Source organism: Erpetoichthys calabaricus, chromosome 3 (assembly GCF_900747795.2).
Source record: "Erpetoichthys calabaricus chromosome 3, fErpCal1.3, whole genome shotgun sequence".
Lineage (NCBI taxonomy): Eukaryota > Metazoa > Chordata > Cladistia > Polypteriformes > Polypteridae > Erpetoichthys > Erpetoichthys calabaricus.
The window spans coordinates 76,209,793-76,231,044 of NC_041396.2; the positions used below are offsets into that span (position 1 = coordinate 76,209,793).

Consider the following 21,252-nt stretch of genomic DNA (forward strand, 5'->3'; position numbering starts at 1 on the left):
TAAAAAAAATCAGCCTTTAAGTACCACATACATTCACAGATTGGTGGATTTTGATAATATGGAACCTTCAAATTGGGTGGGGAAGTTAATTGTTTGCTGTGTACAACTGTTCAGTATGTTTGTAGTAATGAACTGTAAATTTCGACATATGGAAAAAGGTTTTCCTGGTTGACAAACTAAAAAGGGAAGAAGAAGCAGAGCCAAGCAATATACAGTATTACCACAAACCAATGATAACTCTTAACACACCTCTCTTTCAGTTCATCACAATATGGACACAGAAAATTCTAAAAGCTATAAAAAAGACAACACTGTTTGAGCAAGGTAATCTTCTGGAATGCTGGACAAAGCAACAATTTGTTAATTAAAAGAAAAGATGCAGTATACAAAAGTCACCGAATTTGCTTCTCCCGTTAAAAGCCAAGGACTCAAGCTGTCAAATGAACAAAGCACAGGCAGACCTAGTTAGCAAATCCCAGAAAAAAGGAACCTGTTAGGAAAGCATAAAAGAAGCTGTGCTGAATAGCTTGCCAGGTTGGGCTGGAAGGGAGGGAATGACATGAGGTGAAGCGTTCTTGTACTTACTAACATCTCCCAAGGCCAACATTGGAGTAACCTTAGGAAGAAAATGGTGTCTCTTGAGGCCTATAGTGGCAGTTAGTCAGGGTATGTCACAAGAAGCTAAATAAACAGTCCTTCCATGGACCATTAACTAATACTGGTGTCAGTTCTTCTTCCACAGCTTCTCAGGTTCTTCTCTAAGTATTCACTGAGAAGCAGCAATGCACAAAACAGACTTAACAATTCTCTACTAAAGAAAACATGAAAAAATGCATTTTATATGAATTTGATTACATTATATATGCCTTTATAAATTTTTGACATAACCTACTGTACATGACTAGTTCACTTTTTTATCGAGGTTTCATTTAAAAAAAAGATGATTAATGGGTTTTGTGCACATAAATTGTAGAAACTCATGACCCAGAAAAAAATATTCAAGGAGAAAATGTGCAAACCTCATAAAAATAGTCTCTGAGTTAGAGTGTAAACTGTAGAATACGGCAGCAGCTTGACCAACAATAACACCATCATTTAGTCAATGAGCACAAAGGTGAACTTGCAATTTACTAATGTTAACGTTACTCCCCATATTCTCTGCTAGGATTTGTGGTTTGATGTCCAGCTCCAATGCTGTGAAACTAAACTGTCCGTTTGCTTATAAAGATAACACGCTCCATAAAGTTTTCTGCCCTGATGTTAGGTAAAAGTGTACTTTAATAATTTGGAAACATGATTTTAGTCAGGTGTAGTATTCTTTAACAACTCATCGTGATAATGTCTCACAGTACTGGATCACGGCACCGTTCTGCATGGAGTGTGGTGTAGTAGTTAAGGTTTTGGACTTCAGACCCTGAGGTTGTGGGTTCAAACCCCATTACTGATACTATATGACCCTGACCAAGTCACTTGACTTGCCTGTGCTCCAATTAGAAAACAAAATCAATTTAACCAATTGTATCTGAAATGTTGCATGTTGCCTTTGATAAGTAAACTATGTTCTTGGTCTTTTCCAAGCAGTGACAAATACATGTTGAGGTTAAAAGGCAACTGTAAATCATCTTATTGTAATTGTGAATATGGCTATGTTTCAGTATGGCAAGGCATTAAATTTGTATCCCATTCAATGAAAGTACCTGTTGTAGAATTAAGTATTTGTTATACTTCACACTCAAGAATTCTGTTTTTGTGATTTGTTTTTCATATTAACCTTACTTGGAAATGTTTATTTTATTTACCTTCTAGAATGTATCACACAGCATTAATCATGGTGATGATGACATCATGGAGATGACATTATAAAAATGCAATGCCTTTACTATATGTTATACCTTGATGTACTGTATACACAATGTCTTGTTTCTCTATTGTAGTTCATTTAATTTTCAAATAGGTCTTAGCACTAGGTTTGTGTTTTGGTTGTCAAATTTTGCTTTGCCTTCGACACTAGAGTAATGTCTTGCCCTTTGATTTTTCTTGCTTTTTGAAAGTCTGATCTGCCAGTGTTGACCCTTTGCTTTTCCTGATTGTCCCTAGCTAATAAATCATCTCTTGGTTTTTTTAGATTACTCACAATAATCACTAAGACACACACTATGTGACTTGTAACACCTTCATTGTGCCTACTACTTTTGAGTTACATCTTTGCTCATAACATTTTGATCATCCCTCATATATGCTATCCATATTTGTATGTTGCCTTAAAAATTGCAATAAAAATATTTGGCTAATGCTACCTATATCTACAGTGTTTTATGCATCACTTTCTTAAACAGAGACTAGATTTGCTGTTAGCATCCCGCAAGACTTACTTAGGATTACATCTACTGTAAATTCTTACACTCACAGTTGCTGTTTTGATTGGACATGTTGTACAGTACAAGAAGCCTAATCAAATGAGGAAAAACAGAAAGGATGGCCATTGTGATCTGAGATACAGAGTCATCAATGCACCATAACATCTTTGCCCATTTGTTTATTATTATCACTGGCTTTAGAGGAATTGGAGACTGACGTTCTGCATGCAACAATCTTTCATTGCATTCTTGCATAAAAAGCAGTATCTACTTAACTCTTTCAGGGCTGATGTCAACTCTTGTCTAAAGGAGGAGTTGACAATGGTACTGTAATTATCTGTAAACTGTGACAAAACCAACCGTTATGTTTTACTTGGACTCTCATTGCTAGAAGGAAAGTTAGCTTAATTGGTTTTTGACCAAGATTTCCTGTGCTCGCGTGAGTAGCAAGGCGCAAACAATGGCAAAAATGGCACTGACATCTAGTGAGAGATCTAAGCAAATGTGTAAAGCAAAATACTCTGTGGACGGCACTTTGCCTATTATCTCTGAATTGGATTATGACTCGTCGGACTCCAATTTTGATACAATTGATAGAAAACGAATGGGAGGTTCCAGCTTCAGCTGATTGGTCGCTAATCGTGGTGCTGAACAGGTTCATGTAGCTGACACACCTAGAGCAATGTTCAGCTGGGAGGACTGACACTTACAATGATAAGAGGTAGAAACCAGATTGCAATGCATTGTGACTGTGACTGCAGCTGCTGCCCCAGCCACACGAAGACAGCCTGGCAGCATGCCTGTTGCACATTCTTGGCAAACTGTCATCCACAGCATGCAGCAACAGATGTTTTATTTTAATTTCTGTGTGAAGCCATTACTTTTCAGAAAATTGTTTTTTGGAAAAATTATTCAGCCCTCAAAGAGTTAAAATGGATCACATATTTATAACAGTGAGAGTCAACAAGCATAATTTCATTAGCTTGCTAGGCTACCTGAAATGTTTTCTTTGTATACAGCATGAGTAGAAACTTCTGAGATCTGCTACCATTTCACAAGACAGATGTTTATTTTTGTTGATCACAGATATTTAACCCTTTTTTAATGATCTGATTAATATGATAAAACATAGTGTAATATAAAGATCACAAAAAAGAATCAATTTATTTGGGAAATCTTCATGCAACTACTGACTCGTGAATGTGTTTGCTCTGGCAGTGAAAAAGTTACCTGTTTAACCTCTTCATATTCTTATTTTACATTTCTTTTATCAGTGCCTATTTAGCCACTTCTAGTTTACCTCACACTTTTCATACACAACGTTAACAATGAAGTGATGTTCCAAAACCAATCGATAATAATTCACTCCCCCAGCTGTGCCAGATTCATTACGTCTTGTACAGCAGGTTAATGAAAAAAAGACAAATCACTGACTGCAGCCTCTCCAGTCCAGCTTTGACCTCCAGGCCATTGCACATAAATAAGCAGGCCACTTACATATCCAGATTAAAATATGTGTTGTGTGCATATACTGTATATGTACACTGTAAATATATATCCATCCATCCATTTTCCAACCCGCTGAATCCGAACACAGGGTCACGGGGGTCTGCTGGAGCCAATCCCAGCCAACACAGGGCACAAGGCAGGAAACAATCCAGGGCAGGGTGCCAACCCACCGCAGGCCACACACAAACACACCCACGGCCAATTTAGAATCACCAATCCACCTAACCAGCATGTCTTTGGACTGTGAGAGAAAACCGGAGTGCCCGGAGGAAACCCACGCAGACACGGGGAGAACATGCAAACTCCACGCAGGGAGGACCTGGGAAGCGAACCCAGGTCGCCAGGTCTCCCAACTGCGAGGCAGCAGCGCTACTCACTGCGCCACCGTGCCGCCCACATTTCCATTATTTGTATATATTTTTATTGATTTTAATTTAAAGTAAATAACATTCCATACAATCAAGTCTAGCTTAAAAAGCTAAAGTTAACCCCCACCCAAGAGAAAAAGAGGACAGCCAACAACCACAGCAAATCTTTCAAAGCAATAAGAAAGGAAGAGTAGCTTTTACCCTGATATAGAAGCTTATTCTAAAATGTTATTAATTACATCCTGCCATATATTTAAAAAGTTTTGAACAGATCCTCTAAGTGAGAATTTGATTTTTTCTAATTTCAAGTAGTAAAGATGACGGGAGCACCCGAAAGAAGAAGAAGAAGAAGAAGAAGAAGATAGAACATCAGTTACCCATTGACTTAAAAGAGCTAGGGTGGAATTCTTCCATTTGTGTAAGATAAGTCTACATACTCGTCGTGAGGTAAAGGCAATTACAGTTTGTTTGTCCGTCTCCACTTTAAACCCATCTGGGAGTACACCAAACACAGCTGTTAGTGGTTTAGGAGTGATTGTGACACCAATGCTGTCTGGTAGTCATTCAAAGATGTCCAAAATTATGTTAATTTGGTGCACATCCAAAAAAATGTGGCTCAGTGAATCTGGAGTTAGATTGCAATGTTCACAGGTTGAATCTTGCTCTGGATACATTTTGGACAATTTTAAATGAGATAAATGCACTCTGAGTGAATGAAGGACAATTGGAATATTAGTGTATTAATAATAGTATGTGGAATATAAGGATGTATTGCAAGATTTTAATTCTATTGCAGACCAGGCTTGTGTATAGTCATCATTTTGTGTTGATGTTCAGGTCTTTGTGGCTGGTATATTTGCCACCCAATAATAAAACTGAAAGTTAGGTAGTGCTATGCCTCCTTCTGCTTTAGGTCATTGTAGAGTCGCTCTTTGGATGCGTGTATGTTTCAAATTCCAAAAAAATGAAGTTATGATTAACTATAATTTCTTAGAAAAATGATTTGTTAATGTATATGGGGATGCTTTAAAATAGAAAAAGAAGCTTGGGAAGGATGTTCATCTTGACAGTGCTGATTCTCCCTGCTAATGTAAGATGGAGGATAGACCATTGTGAGGGGCAGCCGGCATTTCAGTCCGGCCAGGACGTCCCTCAACTGAATGAAACAGCCTTTTTAGGACACTACATCCCCCAGAACGCTAGATGGCAGCTCCCCTGGATAGAAATGGCTCCTTGGATTCCCACAGGGCAGCATGGGACATTGAGTCCGTATCCCCAGCCCTGTTGGGTGCCGTGGGTGCTGCCAGGGGGAGCTCACCAAGAATCAGGGGGATATTACGAGGACGTCAACCCAGAAGTGCTTTGGGGTCATGAGGATGGAAGCCCGCAGTACTTCCGGACGCTTGATGAAAGAAGATGTGGTGTTGACCCAGAGATGAAATACTTCCGGGTCAGAGACTTTAAAAGGATTCTGGGAAACCCCAGCAGATCGAGCCGGAGTTGGGTGGGAGTGTAACGGAGCTGCTGGGAGTTGGAGGATTGTTGTTATTATTGATTATTGTTTACTGAAGAATTGTGGAAGGTGCGGTGCTTTGGGCACTTTATTGAAGAAGTATTAAAGATTATTCTTCTGTGCTTTTACACGTGTGTCTGGGACGTCTGTCTAACGGGTTCAACGGGGCAACAGTGACCCCTAGCGTCCACACCATCTATTCATGTCTTGTTTAATTTTTCCCATGTAGACAGCAAAATTTTGTTGAAAAAGAGCTTTATATTTACTTGTGATATTTACCCTTAGGTATTTAAACTGATCTGTTAAGATAAATGTCCAGTCTAATATTGTGCACAAGAGAGCTCACTAAAAAAAGCACACTTTCATTCAAATTAATTTTGAGCCCAGGTATCTTTTGAAAATCTGCTAGTGGTTTTAGGACTACTGGCAGGGAATTTTGTGGGTCAGATATATAAAGTAAAGTACCATATCATCAGCATATAGTAATATTTTCTGTTCAAGTCCTTCTCTGATAATCCAATTTATCTCAGATGCATTTTGAAAGTAAGCAGCCAATGGCTCAATGGTGATTGCAAAGAGCCATGGTGATAGCGGGCATTCTTATAGAGTACCACATTCTAGTTTGAAGTAATCTGAAATAATATTGTTAATACAAACTGAAGCTTATGGACTTGTATAGAGTAGTTTGATCCAGGCTCATATATTTGGGCCGAACCCGAATTTGTGCAATGTAGTGAGTAGGTAGTACCTTTCAACCATTTGAAATGCTTTTTCTGCATCCAAAGATAATAAGATCTCTGGGGTGTTAGATTAAATGGGTGAATATATTACATTAAACAAGTGTTGAAGATTACAAGCTAAGTGTCTGCCTTTAATAAATCCAGTTAGGTCTTGTGATATTCAGAAAATATACAACACTCGCCACCTTATAAAGGCAAACAGGACATACAGTATACATATATAATACATAAACAAATACTAGCAAATACCTGTATATTATATATATATATATATATATATATATATATATATATATATATATATATATATATATATATATATATATATATATACACACTGTATGTTAAATGCTATTTTGTTTCTATATCATTGTTAACTGTCCTGAGTAGACAGTAAATATTTCACTGTATAATATACACTATGTACAATGCTCATCTTACAATAAACATAACTTGATAAATATCATTGCATTCTGTCAATCCGTTTCAATAAGCAACTTAAACTTTTAAAGCACTTTTTTGCATTCAAAGAGAATGAAATTAAGGGTTAGTTGTTGCTTTTCTTAGCAAGACTCATTCACCTCTGACACTCAGAGATGATCTATGAAATCTGAAATGTCTATTATGTCTTACTTTTCCCAGGCCTGGATTGTCCTTGACTTTGTTGACAGCTCGGAGCAAGCATGGTGGAGCAGGTGGTGGAGACGTCTGCAGAATACCACTGAAATTGGTGGGAAACAGAGGTGGGTCACACACATAGGATGGAGTGGGACGTTGTTTCTTCTTTTTGGAGGAAAGGTTCAATTTTTGAGCAGCTCTACAAAATAAATCATTAAAAAAGCGTTACATTCCCAGATTTTAACATGTCTTTTCTTGATTAAAGCAACTGCCAACATCCACCCATTTCACACTTCTGTAGTTATCATAACCAGTATGACAATAAATATCAATATATAACCCTATAAACGTGGACATACATTTACATTTTGTTTATTTAAAAGTGACAGACCACTTGGTCTTCTGTGGATCACTTCCACCTTTTGGTTTCAGAGCTTCTTGCCTGACTTTAATTGCCAATTTATACAACCTAGTTGGTTTACAAAAATCATATGCTAGCAACTCTGCCTGAAACTACTTCTGAATTATTTCAGTGACAATTAAGAAGAGAGAACACTGTCAAAGTTTTCAGAATGTAGGTAAAAACTTGATCATTAATCAATAGGATTTTCTAGCACAATTTATAAAGTCTTATACTTCACCTGAAACATACAGTAAATTAATCTTGTGCTCATGAATATCTTGTCCCCTTGGAGAAAATGAAAGATGGGAGATTTTCTGCTCACACAATACAAGAATCATTCCCTACCTCCATACTTCAGATGCAGTAATTTCTTTTTCTTGGGTCAGTAAAAAATAAAAGTAGTACATTAGAGAAACTGGGGGCCTATCTTTCTAAAGCTGGCGCATGACATACCTGCCTACAGAAGGCCAGTGGCCTTCCTCCTTTCTTCTGATGACATTCAAAGCATTGCTACATGCTCAGAAAACGGAGTAACTGTGGCTTTTGTTTTGTTGTGAACTAAGCTCTAAATGAAGCCTTTTTAAAGGTGACCTGAATAAGAATTGTTCCATCTCGACATCATGGGGTAACAGTGTACTCAAAGAGATTATGGGTGTTTGGCAAGTAGTAATGTCTCACTGCATAATATTGCTTGTTTGAGGTCTAAAATATATTTAATTGGCAAGTTTCTTATAAAGTGCCCAAGCTACAACTATAGTAAATGCTGTATTTCTTTTTTTCCTCATTAGTATATTTCATATCCTGTAAGAGGCACTACGCACAATGTAGAAACCAGCCCTGAATAAGATGTAAATCCATAACAGGCAACAGTCATATACATGCACACCCACACTATTTCAAATGTGATAAGAAATCCAATGCATCTGGAGAAAATCACAAGGGAAGAATCAGTAAACGGCTCATATACAGTGACCAGCCTGGATTCCAATGAATACATAATATCACAATGTACAGCGGTAAATACATAATGTCACAATGTACAAGTCACACACACACGAACATAATGTTACCAAGACCATCAGGGATCAGTGAAATCAAATAGCGTAATATTGCTTCCTATAAAGTGGCATATCCAGATAGCCAATGCAATTCTCCGGTTATCATTAATGCACCAGTATCATCTTTTAGACAAATCAAAAACTAGACAAGGCCTTAAATTAATCCTGTAACTTATGCAAACAAACTTTAAAAATGTCATAATGAGATTATATTTTCTGGTCCCACCCTACACATCTGAAAGTCACCTTTACCATATCTTTCAAACTATAACACAGGCTATGGTCAATGTCTGTTAACAACGGACTGTACACAGCTATCATATTAACAAAATGTTCAGTGTTTGTATGTAAGTATAAAATAGCACTGTGTAGCAAAAGAAAAGGTTATAATTTTATATAAACCCCAGCATGTGTAGAGAACAATCATAGCATGTTAACTTTCATGCTCATCAGGATTCATATAACTGGGTTAAATGAGTCTTGAAATCTAATGGACTTGATATTGAAGTACCAATTGAATAAATGATCTTATATCACTCCACTTGATGTTAAATAAAAATGATGTCAAATAAAATCAGTTCAGCATTGTTCAGAACAGACAACAAGATTGCATAGGTGTAGATGGCACTTGAGATACACTTCAGTTACTCTTTTCAAGTGCCAGGGCAAGTCTTAGCTTAAACTGAATGAAGGTAAGTGGATTTTTAAATCCCAGCCTGGCTAAAGGCTTAATTGTCTGCTTCCTGTGTCAGCCCCTGCAGAAATTCTTGTGTCAGTTTGAGCATGTGTCTTGCTATATTTAAATAATATATGCATCAGGATTAGTGATCAACCTGCTACACCACACAATTTATGATGTAAAACATGCCAATCAAGAATAGGAGGTGAACACCTCAGACATTCTTATGATATTGGTTGCTACTAAATTCTCCTGTATCAATATATGGCTAACACGGTACAACACTCTACTGCTATGGATATTGGTTGTGAAATTGTAAGAGAGAGCATTAACTGCAACTGCCATCTTGGGTTGCTACGTTGTATCTGAGAAAACAACATTTTTAGAAAGCTAATTAGAATTTACAATAAACATCATAAACCACACAAGGTTTTCTCATGAGTTATTCAAAGAATAAAGTATCTCTCTGTTAACCCATAAAGGGCTATACTGTATAATTAAATACCTATTCTTAGTGAGATTTTGAAAACAATGTGCAAATAATATTAAAAAGAGCATCCCTTTAAAGGAGCATAAGTGAAAATGTGACCCAAGTAAATATGAAAGAAAAACACTGTATCAACAGGAAAATGCCATTTCATATATTGAAATATCATGATTCTACTTTCATTTTTTATGGTGCTAAAGGTCAAAGAAAACAGAGCAAAGATTACTTACATGATGTGCCATGTCAGACATAGAAAATCAATTTGGCAGCATTATCTGTCATAATAATAAGACAACACTACATATGCAGTAAATGTACAGTGAATACATTTTAAAACTCAACAGAAAGTAGTGTGTGAACGATGGAACATAATTACAAATACATTTCTTCAGCTTGTCATAAAACATTAATTATTTTAAGGTTTTTAAGGTAGAAGATAGATATTTAAAACTGTTGTAAAGGAATACTCCACCCAAAATATGATAATCTTTATATATAATACACTACCGTGGCTGTTCATTTGTCTGTCCAGGATTTTAAATTACCTGTAGCTCGCAAACCATTTGACCTATTGACCTGAAATTTGGTCCACATATACTATGTGACATCTACTATCTGCTGGGTGATGATTGACCTCCAAGGTTATTCCTCTTTTTAGTTTTATGTTATTTTATTGTAGAATCAACTCTTGGCAGTGGCAGCAGGGCGGCCGTGCGGCACATGCGTACAGGTGCCATTCTCATCCCTACCACCTTTGCCGTCACTGCCCCTACCTCTTCATATCTTAAATCATTCTTGAGGCAGATTGAAAGCAGCAGCTTAAGTGAAAAATGAAAGAAAACGTACGAAGTAATTGCAACACAAACACTGACTTAATCAGTTTTAACGCGAAAGGTTACCGATGAAAGAAGAGAAGCAGCGGGCCGCTAGGGTAAACAAAAGAAGAGCTGCTCAGGAAGCAGCAAGTGCATCAACCTCTGAGCAAACGAATGCTAAACATACAGAGGAAGAGTATGAAAACTATGAATGCTCAAGTTAAGCGCCGTTACTGGTTGTTTTATATTTTACTTACCCCATGTAGTTTGTAATGGCGGCAGACAAAAAATTTAAATGTCATGTTATTGTGGAGAACTGATATACTAAAGCTTTTGACAGAACAGGACCCAATAGTGACCAATGCTGGACAACAACAATTTTAAAAAAACGTCAATAGAAAAAAAATATATACAGTGATCCCTCGCTATATCGCGCTTCGCCTTTTGCGGCTTCACTCCATCGCGGATTTTATATGTAAGCATATTTAAATATATATCGCGGATTTTTTGCTGGTTCGCAGATTTCTGCGGACAATGGGTCTTTTAATTTCTGGTACATGCTTCCTCAGTTGGTTTGCCCAGTTGATTTCATACAAGGGACGCTATTGGCAGATGGCTGAGAAGCTAGATTGCTTACTTTTCTCTCTCTCTTGCGCTGACTATCTGTGATCCTGACGTATGGGGATTGAGCAGGGGGGCTGTTCGCACACCTAGACGATACGGACGCTCGTCTAAAAATGCTGAAAGATTATCTTCACGTTGCTATCTTTTGTGCAGCTGCTTCCTGAAACGACATACTGCACGGTGCTTCACATACTTAAAAGCTCGAAGGGCACGTATTGATTTTTGACTGAAAAACAAACTCTGTCTCTCTCTCTCTCTCTCTCTCTCTCTCTCTCTCTCTCTCTGCTCCTGACGGAGGGGGTGTGAGCTGCCGCCTTCAACAGCTTTGTGCCGCGGTGCTTCGCATACTTAAAAGCCAAACAGCCCTATTGATTTGTTTGCTAGAGATTGTTTTCTCTATCTATGTGACATTCTGTGCTCCTGACACGCACTCCTTTGAAGAGGAAGATAAGTTTGCATTCTTTTAATTGTGAGACAGAACTGTCATCTCTGTCTTGTCATGGAGCACAGTTTAAACTTTTGAAAAAGAGACAAATGTTTGTTTGCAGTGTTTGAATAACGTCTCTCTACAACCTCCTGTGTTTCTGCGCAAATCTGTGACCCAAGCATGACAATATAAAAATAACCATATAAACATATGGTTTCTACTTCGCGGATTTTCTTATTTCGTGGGTGGCTCTGGAATGCAACCCCCGCGATGGAGGAGGGATTACTGTATTGCACAATACTCAAGTCACATAATCAACAAACTGGTTATCCAGTCATATGCTCAAAACGAGCAAAATGCATGCTATTTTGCTAAAATATTGTTAAATAGTTACTTCTGAAAGAAACAGCACAAATCATAAACAGGAAACTAATGCATCATAGGAAAGATTTTTTGAATTAAAGACTCACTTCTCCTCTTCATTTGTTGGTCAAGAGTCCTGTCTTCAATTCAAAAAGTTATTTACATGATACTTTAGTTTCTGTTCAAGATTTTCCTGTTTATCCTGGAAGTATCTATTTTATAGTATTTTAGCAAAAAGCATGCATTTTCACAAATGTTGATCATACAACTGGATAACTTACATTTATCACATCCTTTGCCATTATCCAACATTGGTCATTCTTGGGTCCAATTCTATCAGAAAATGTATGTACTTTCTCCATGAAAACATGAGATTGAAAATTTTTCTCAGCCACAACTATAAATCATATGGAGTAAGTAATATGTTAAAAAAAATTGGGTGGAATAGTCCTTTAATATTTATCAAAATTTAATAAGCTACATTAACTGCTTTGAATTTTATTTTCTTCACAACATACTGAAGCGTAATTAAAGAAAACATAGAATTGTACTGAAACACACCAAATTCTACTGTATTATCCATCTGTCCACCAATCCATTATCAAGTCTTGCTCAGTTTAGAATGGCAGGGGCCTGTTGCGTATCCCACTAACACTGTACACAAGCCAGGACACCTTACTTTGTATGCAGAACATTACTTTTTCAGAGGGACATATTTGCACCTGATAGATGCTTGAAAATCTGATATATTTTATCTACTGACCTATCAGCATGGCAAAGAAACATGGAAAAAGAAACTAAAGTTACAAAGATAACAAATTCAATATTAAAAATATTTAATAAGTTTGTGAAATGCAGCAACCATGTAATAAGGTCCCAGCAGCCAAATTTAAACAGGACTATTTCATACACAAACAGAGTATATCCTCTAAAAGAGAGCTCACTAAAATTAGAATTCCAACTGTTGTCATCAAGTTCAAGATGTCGAGTATAAAAAGCAACTGGTTTCAACATTAATTTATCAGAAGAGGCCATTTTTAATTATGTTTATTTTAATAGACAGTGACAGGCCTAATTTGATCCCAATAATTATGATTCTTGGTAAATCATTATGCTCTTATTAAAGACATGTCCTGTTAAACAGACACATTTAAATGAAAATTACATGAGTGAGTCTTAAATGACGTGGTGCGCTGTGAAGCCTGCTATCAGGTACAGTACAATTACTTTCCAAAATTCATTGATTGGCCGCAAGCTTATTCTTAAAGAGTGACCTTATCACGGCAGCCTTTTGTGGTCACTAAAAGACCCGCCAAATCCCTCCGAGACAGCTAACGAAACTAGTTCAACACCAGGAACAAGACTATTGTCAACTGTGGGGGGTGGCTAGTGGATGAGAATATTGATTCAGCTCTTTCAATAGAAAGCTGGAGACCGAATTAATTGATATGTGGTGTACTCTTTTGCTAAAACACTTCTGCATTTTACTGAAAATTTTTATAGCAATACACTTTATAAAGATCAGACTTTTTTGCAGCTCATGAATGATTATGTAATTTAAAATTCAACCCCCTGAATCCAGAATCAATTAACCTTCTCCCTCAACAATCATTTCTTCTTTCACATAGGAGAATAACTTGGTATGTGCATTCTCTTGAAAACCACAGGCAGTCTGAAGTTAGAGTATCACAGAATCTTCTTCTGTATAATAAGCATTTCTCCCTGTGTTCTGCCAAGATGGTGGAGGCAGAAAAGATTTTTTAAATGACAAAGAACTATTAGATAAAAGAGACAAAAAAAAGTTCAAGTCAAAAATCAAAGCACTGCTTAAATAAACTAGCACCTAATCCTAAACACTAATCTACTGTCAATTATAAAGTCAAATATTAACAAAGCAAATCTTAGCCTTAATTAAACTCAACATAATTAACACTCATCACAACACAATATACTCAAACTTGGACTACTAGGAAGTGCACAACGCTGACCTTTATTTTGGGCAATGATGACATCACATGTCGCACACTTCCTGTTGTGACATGGCAGCAAAGAAGGTAGCAAATATAAACAAAATTTTACAAAATGTGAAAACAAAATGTCGTCCCACAATAGGCTCAGCAAAACAATAAAAAATTTACTTTCTGTAAAGCCAAATCAAAGCTGATAATGAAAATAAATTCTCTATGTTAAAATACTCCAAAAATAAAATAAAATAGAAACATTTGTAAAAGTAACAAAGAGCTTACAAAAAATTAATAAAGATACTGCACCTACAACACCCTACTTTGGAGTATCCCATGATTTTCCAATTGCTCTACTATTTCATAACAGATTACGTATTTTTAATTAAAGCTCATCTAAATTTAATGAACATGACAATTTCTACTGGATTTACCTCACATAACAAAATCAATTAAATTAATGTTATAATCATAAACAGAGCTGATCTTGTGAAAACACACGGCCACAAATGCAGACATAAGTTTCCCAGGTATTTTATTCCTACAATGATATATATATTTAAAGAGTAAGGATGTGGATTTATAACACAACTTAGTCTGTTGGCAATGAGGTAACCTCTAATATGGATGGGTGCTACATGATAGTGGTTGTGAGAATTAATGAAATTAAATCAATCTTATATGCACCAAACTAGGATGAAAAATAACTCATAGTAAATGGTCCACCGTACTATATAAACTCACAATGAGATTTTAATTTTGAACTAAATTCTGCCTCAGATAGACCATGTCTACCTGTAACTTCAATGTCTAAGATGCCTTGATAATCTCACATTTCATCAAAGCCCGTAACCTTTATGACCCACAGAGGTTTCTTAACCTGCATTGCAGAAAATATTACTTCTCTTCTGTAGTGCATCACACTTTTTAATGAATCGACTACTTTATTACTGTTAACAAACTACTTCTATCTGTCAAGTCTCACCATTATGATGCCCATTGTTATTTCTAAATATGCCCTTCTTGTCCTGGAGGTTAAAAGTCCAAGAAGTACTATTTCAACTTTCAACTGGTGATTCAGTCTTTTAATTAAAATAGCATGAAGAATTTATTAAACTTATTTCCAAACAAATGTGATTTTTTTTGCTGATGTAAAAGCTTCAACAGAGGTATCAGATGGAACAGTGTGGAAAATGCCTAAAGCATACTCAGAAGGACAAATTATTTCTTCACACAAAAATACAGTGATAGCATTACTGTGAACTATTAACTTGATTATAATTATACAAAATCCTCCACCACTGAGTTTTATACAAAAAAATAGCATTATATACAGAAACAGAGTAACTAATACTTGAGTCATGACACTCTTATTATGAACATCTTGGACAAGAGCAAGTAATTATAACAGAACATTAGAACAATCTAGACAACAACAGGCCATTCAACCCAACAAAGCTTGCCAGTCCTATCCACTTAATTCTTCCAAAATAACATGAAGTCAAGTTTTGAAAGTCCCTATAGTCTTATTGTCTACCACGCTACTTGGGAGCTTATTCCATGTGTCTCTGGTTCTCTGCGTAAAAAGAACTCATCCATATTACTAAACGAGAATGGTAAACTGGATGGACGCAGGGACATCCGGACATGGGCCGTGGACGCAAAAGACGTACTGCGCAGGCGCCCCCACAAAACCCCCCTTCCAAGCAACGGAAACCGGATGGAAAGCAACGTAAAATAAGAAATGAGGCGCCGCGCCCATAGCACACAGAAAAAAGGAGTCAGACGCCGGTGCCGCACACAGCGCCGCACGAAGCCCATGGCACACGAAACAGAACACACACAAAGAAGAGGATTGAGACCCACGACACACAAAGCCCCCCTCCAGTAACTGAAATAAGAAATGAGGCGACGCGCCCCTAGAACACCAAAAAGAAAGGAGTCAGACGCAAGCGCCACATAGCACACGAAACGGTATGCACACAAAAAAGAGGATTCAGACCCACGACACACAAACACCCCCTCCACTAACAGAGATAAAAAAAGTGAGGCAACGCGCCCCTAGCACACAAAAAAAAAGAAGTCAGACGCAAGCGCCACACAAACCCATTGGACACGAAACGGGACAGACTACGGACATAGCATACGAAACATACACAAAAAGGAGGATTCAGACCCACGACCACACTAACATAAATAAGAAATGAGACACAAAGCCCCATTACTGAACGAACCGTCCGTATTAAACATACGTCATCTGAACACATTCAAATTATGCAGCATAGGTCGATCTCATTACACTGATGCACTATTAACCATTCAACCACAGAAAAGGCTCCATATTAACAGTAAGTGCGATCCTCCTTATTACTTACCCATATTTCTAACGCTGAAGAACAAACAAGTCATGAATTCACGATCACGGGTACAAAACGATACGACTCGAGTGACGTGACCAAACACATGAACCCGCATGAAAAAAAACAATACACGTCGCTCAACTAACACAGTTACAGAAATGAGCGCACATAGACAGACACAATGAACGTAGACGCATGCAGCGCGCGTCTCAAAGTGCTGCATCGAAACAGGCAAGGGTTCAAAACGAAACACCTCCAGTCTCAGAGATACAAAAACGGCAGCGAAGGGACAAAATAAATAAACGCAGACGTCTACAACGCGCATCTGAAATGCCGGAAAACAAGCAGGCAAGGCTCCAAAAAGAGAAAGCTCGACTAACCGACATACAAAAACGGGCAATGCTCAATACAAATAATGAACGCCGTAAACTACAACGGGCTTCTGACACAGCACAGGCAAATCGATTACAGCTCCAGAATAGCACGTCCCAAATCCTGCACATACAACAACGCGCCTCTCAAGTGGCACAGACAAAAGATACACGTCAAGGACATCAACGACAGACACCTGCTAAACGATTGCGCCAGTTAGCTGACAACGCGTTCAATGAAAATTCATTGGGATTAATGAATGTCATTTGCAATCATTGTCATTCACTTAACTTCCCTGAAGAAACGACTGGCAATACAAGTAATGAATTTACACGTTGTTGTCAAAAGGGTCAAATTAGACTGCCTCCTTTACATTCATATCCTGCATATCTACAGAAGCTTCTAACGAAGTACCTGAAAGTAAAAACTTTATGAATTGCATTAGATCCTTCAATAGTTCATTTGCTTTTGCATCTAATGGCATCCAGTCACTTACTCAACACCATTGATAAACTTCTACAAACGTTGATGAATAATAATATTCCCTTTGGAGGAAAGGTACTTTTATTAGGAGGAGATTTTAGACAGTACTTAGCTATTGTTCCACATGCCATGCGCTCAGCTATTGTTCAGTCCACCTTAAAATACGCAGACAATTGGCATTGCTTTCAAAAGATACACTTCGTACAAAACATGCGATGTCCAGATCCCGAATATAACAATTGGTTATTACAACTGGCAGATGGTACACTCACCAATACAGATGGACTTCACCCAGATATTATTACAATTCCTCAACCCTTTATCTACGACGACTTAGTTACGGAGATATTTGGAACAGCAATCTCATTACACCAAATACCCCTTTTAACACAACCAACTATATTATGTCCAAAAAATATTAATGTTGATCACATTGATAACCAGGTCATTTCATTACTTCCTGGAGAGGCACAGCTCTTTCTAAGCTCTGACAAAGTTGACTCTGATGACGACAATGACCATCTTAATTTCCCCTTAGAATATTTGAACACTATTAACCCAGCTGGATTACCACAACACAATCTTAGCCTTAAAAACGGAACAATAATCATGCTATTAAGAAACCTTAACACTACACAGGGTTTATGCAATGGTACACGTTTAGTCGTCAACACCATGACACACAATGTTATTGAAGCAAAACTTCTTACAGGATCACATGCTAACAATACTGTTCTAATTCCTACAATTGACCTTACAAGTTCTGACCTGGAATTACCTTTTACACTTAAACGGCGACAGTTCCCCATTAAACCTGCCTTTGCCATGACCATCAACAAATCACAAGGACAAACCATGGACAAGGTTGGCATCTACCTCTCTGAGCCCGTTTTTGGACATGGACAACTTTATTTGCTTCCTATATGCGTCATCTACACCTTCACACTATGCTATATCTCATTCATACATCACGCTCTTTGTAATTTCCCAAAACCAGGGGTTGGCGAGCGAAGCGAGCAGGGGGCGGAGCCCCCTAGTTATAAAATAACAGTCTACTAATTCCATTCATAACTTTAAAAGCTTCAATCATGTCTCCTCTTAATCCTCTTTTGCTTAAACTGAAAAGGCTCTGTGTTTTGAATCTTTCCTCATAATTCATCCCCTGTAGCTCTGGAATCAACGTAGTCGCTCTTCTCTGGACGTTTTCTAGTGCTGCTATGTCCTTTTTGTAGCCAGGAGACTACAAATGTACACAGTACTCCAGATGAAGTCTCACCATTACAGTGTCCATTTTAGGACATCCTCCTCCCTCCGAAAAAACTCCATCCTTCCTACTACCTTCGACAAAATATTCCTCCTCCCTGCGAGGAATCCCCAGTCACCCCTCCTCCCTCCTCTCTCCTCCCTCCTCCCTCCTCCATCCGCTCTCAGTTCTCCGCTGTCCGTTTTCCGCCATCCACCCTCCTATCTCCGTCATCCGCCTTCAGCTTTCCATCAAACCCCACACTCCCCCCGCCCCCTCATCGACATTTTCGTTAATGAAGTGACATAATACTTCAGCTCCACCTTCTTCACAAGTTCATTAACCATGCCGCCCGCATACAAACTTAAAAGGTTTAAATAAAACAGAAATATATACCTTTATTTTTAACTTCCTTAACTTGTGGAGGGTGTATCCTGTAGCAAAGCCCTAACTTTTTTCACGAAAGCCCCTTTCAGTCAATAAGCCTTAAAAACAGGTGTAAAGATATTGACAACAAGCAACGCAAACCCACCAAGACATGGAATCGTTTAAATCAAGGCGCTGTGCTACCTTATTCCAGATCGGTCCTAAGGCGTTCGTATTTTTCAAAGCAGTTCTGGTTTCCATCTGCATCTGTAGCTGAGTTGAAAAACACCATCCCATACTATTAGTTAACAATTAACACATTTCTATATGTATTGTAAGCATACAATACAACTGATAATATGTTGCGCTTATTTATCTGGTGTACCGACATTTTTGCGTGGTTTGTGCCCTTCAGAATGAAAAAAGTTTGCATTTACCTTTTTAATAAAAGGCGAGCTTTTAAGCCTGAAAAATCACACCGTAAATGCACACGTTTAATTGCACATGTGTTAATATGTATGCTTAAACAATATTAAAAGACACTCAACAATTAACGTCATTTACTTTCGTTCCCACGTTTGAGTCGTGCTGTAAATTCTTACTGCGAAATATAATTGACAAATAATTTGGTTAATGAACTTGTGAAGAAGGTGGAGCTGAAGTATTACGTCACTTCATTAACGAAAATGTCGATGAGGGGGCGGGGGGAGTGTGGGGTTTGATGGAGAGCTGAAGGCGGATGACGGATATAGGAGGGTGGATGGCGGAAAACGGACATCGGAGAACTGAGAGCGGATGGAGGAGGGAGGAGGGAGGAGAGAGGAGGGAGGAGGGAGGAGGGAGGAGGGAGGAGAGAGGAGGGAGGAGGGAGGAGGGAGGAGGGGTGACTGGGGATTCCTCGCAGGGAGGAGGAATATTTTATCGAAGGTAGTAGGAAGGATGGAGTTTTTTCGGAGGGAGGAGGATGTCCTAAAATGGACACTGTACTTAATGGCTTCTGAACATTGTCTGGATGTCGATAGCGTAGAGTCCACTATGACTCCTAAATCCTTCTCATAAAGTGTACTTTCAATTTCCAGACCTCCCACTATTATACAGTAAGAATTCAAAAGGAAGTCCTAGAAACCAATGAAGCAGCTAGAATTAAAGCTGATCAATACATAAAAAGTAAAATATATATTTAAAGAATACTATAAGACAAATATGAGTATAATGAAAGTGAAGCTCTTATCAAAGTGTTTTCTGATTAGCTTAAAAATCCAACAGCTTCAAACACCCTGCACAGAGGTAGCCACTGCTGGATAATTTTCTGAATCTAAGATTCAACAGAAACATTAAGATAGCTGTCAGTCATTGCCTTTAAAAATAAATAAGCAAATAAAAAAATGAATAAAAAATATTAGAATGAAAAACTCACAGACCAATTTCGTTAATTAACAATGATGTGTGGTAGGCATGAACCCCGGTTGGGATGCCCCTGCACTTTATATTCAGGGGGAGCAGCCCTGGGGTGATGAAATACCTCCCCCTGGACGCTAGATGGCCACCCCCCTTGGTGCCTCGGTTTCCCGCAGGGCTCCATGGGAATTGGAGTTGGGTGCAGCCCTGTTGGGTCCCACAGGCACTGCCAGGGGGTGCTGCAGCTGGGACTCCTGAGCACGTATGGGCAGCCTATCCATCACACCCAGAAGTGCAGCCGGAACTCAGCAATCAAGCATCTGGAACACTTCCGGGTGAACTATAAAAGGGGCCAGCAGCCACCACTCGAGGAGCCAGAATCAGGAGGAGGAGGACGAAGTTGCCTGGGAGGAGTGGTGGAGGAAGAAGAAAAGAATTAGTGCGGTTTTTGTGTTGTTGTTTTTGGGACTGTGCTGTGGCTGGGGAACATGGGGAAGACGTGCCCCCAGCAGAAGAAAATTAAATTTGTGCTTTATTTTTACATGTCCCTCCATGTCCATCTGTGTCGGGTCGGGTGCCTATACAGCGCCTGGTCACAGATGTTAAGATTTTACAGAAGGCTGCCAGAAAAAAAAATGGAAAAATTGCTTCCATAGATAATTTCAGAAAGTAAAATGGAATTTCTTAAAGTCAGGCAAAGAATGGTCAATGCAAAATATTCTTCAGAAGCCACTGAACCTCCTGAGGTTATGCTATTTTTTCATGCAGAAAAAAACTTTTGACAGAGCTAAATGGGAGTACCTGTTTACTTTACTACATACATGCATCTGTTTGTGTGACTATTGCTAATATTTTGCTTTACAGCACAGATTTTGGCAAAGTTGCCCTCTGTTGCCAAAGGATCTTTTCCATTACTGTTGAACCTCTTGCTATCCGCACTCAGAAGCAAGCAGATATTCAGAAGATTTTAAGAGAGACAGTTGAACATGAAGTATTTCTTTATGCAAATGACATGGTACTTTATATTATTAATCAATATCTATCTTTACAAAATGTATTTGATTTAAAGGAGGAATTTCTTTAAGCTTGAAAAGCATATTTTTCTCAG

The 21,252-nt window shown here is 38.2% G+C and overlaps 1 protein-coding gene across 1 annotated transcript in view; it reads right to left on the reverse strand.

Moving 5' to 3' along the window:
- Positions 1-21,252, reverse strand: part of kif26ba (kinesin family member 26Ba) — a 383,822-nt gene that overhangs the window by 94,696 nt on the left and 267,874 nt on the right. The window contains exon 5 of the mRNA XM_028796933.2: positions 7,121-7,304. Coding sequence (XP_028652766.2) covers positions 7,121-7,304 — 184 coding nt within the window. The remainder of the gene's footprint in view (positions 1-7,120; positions 7,305-21,252) is intronic.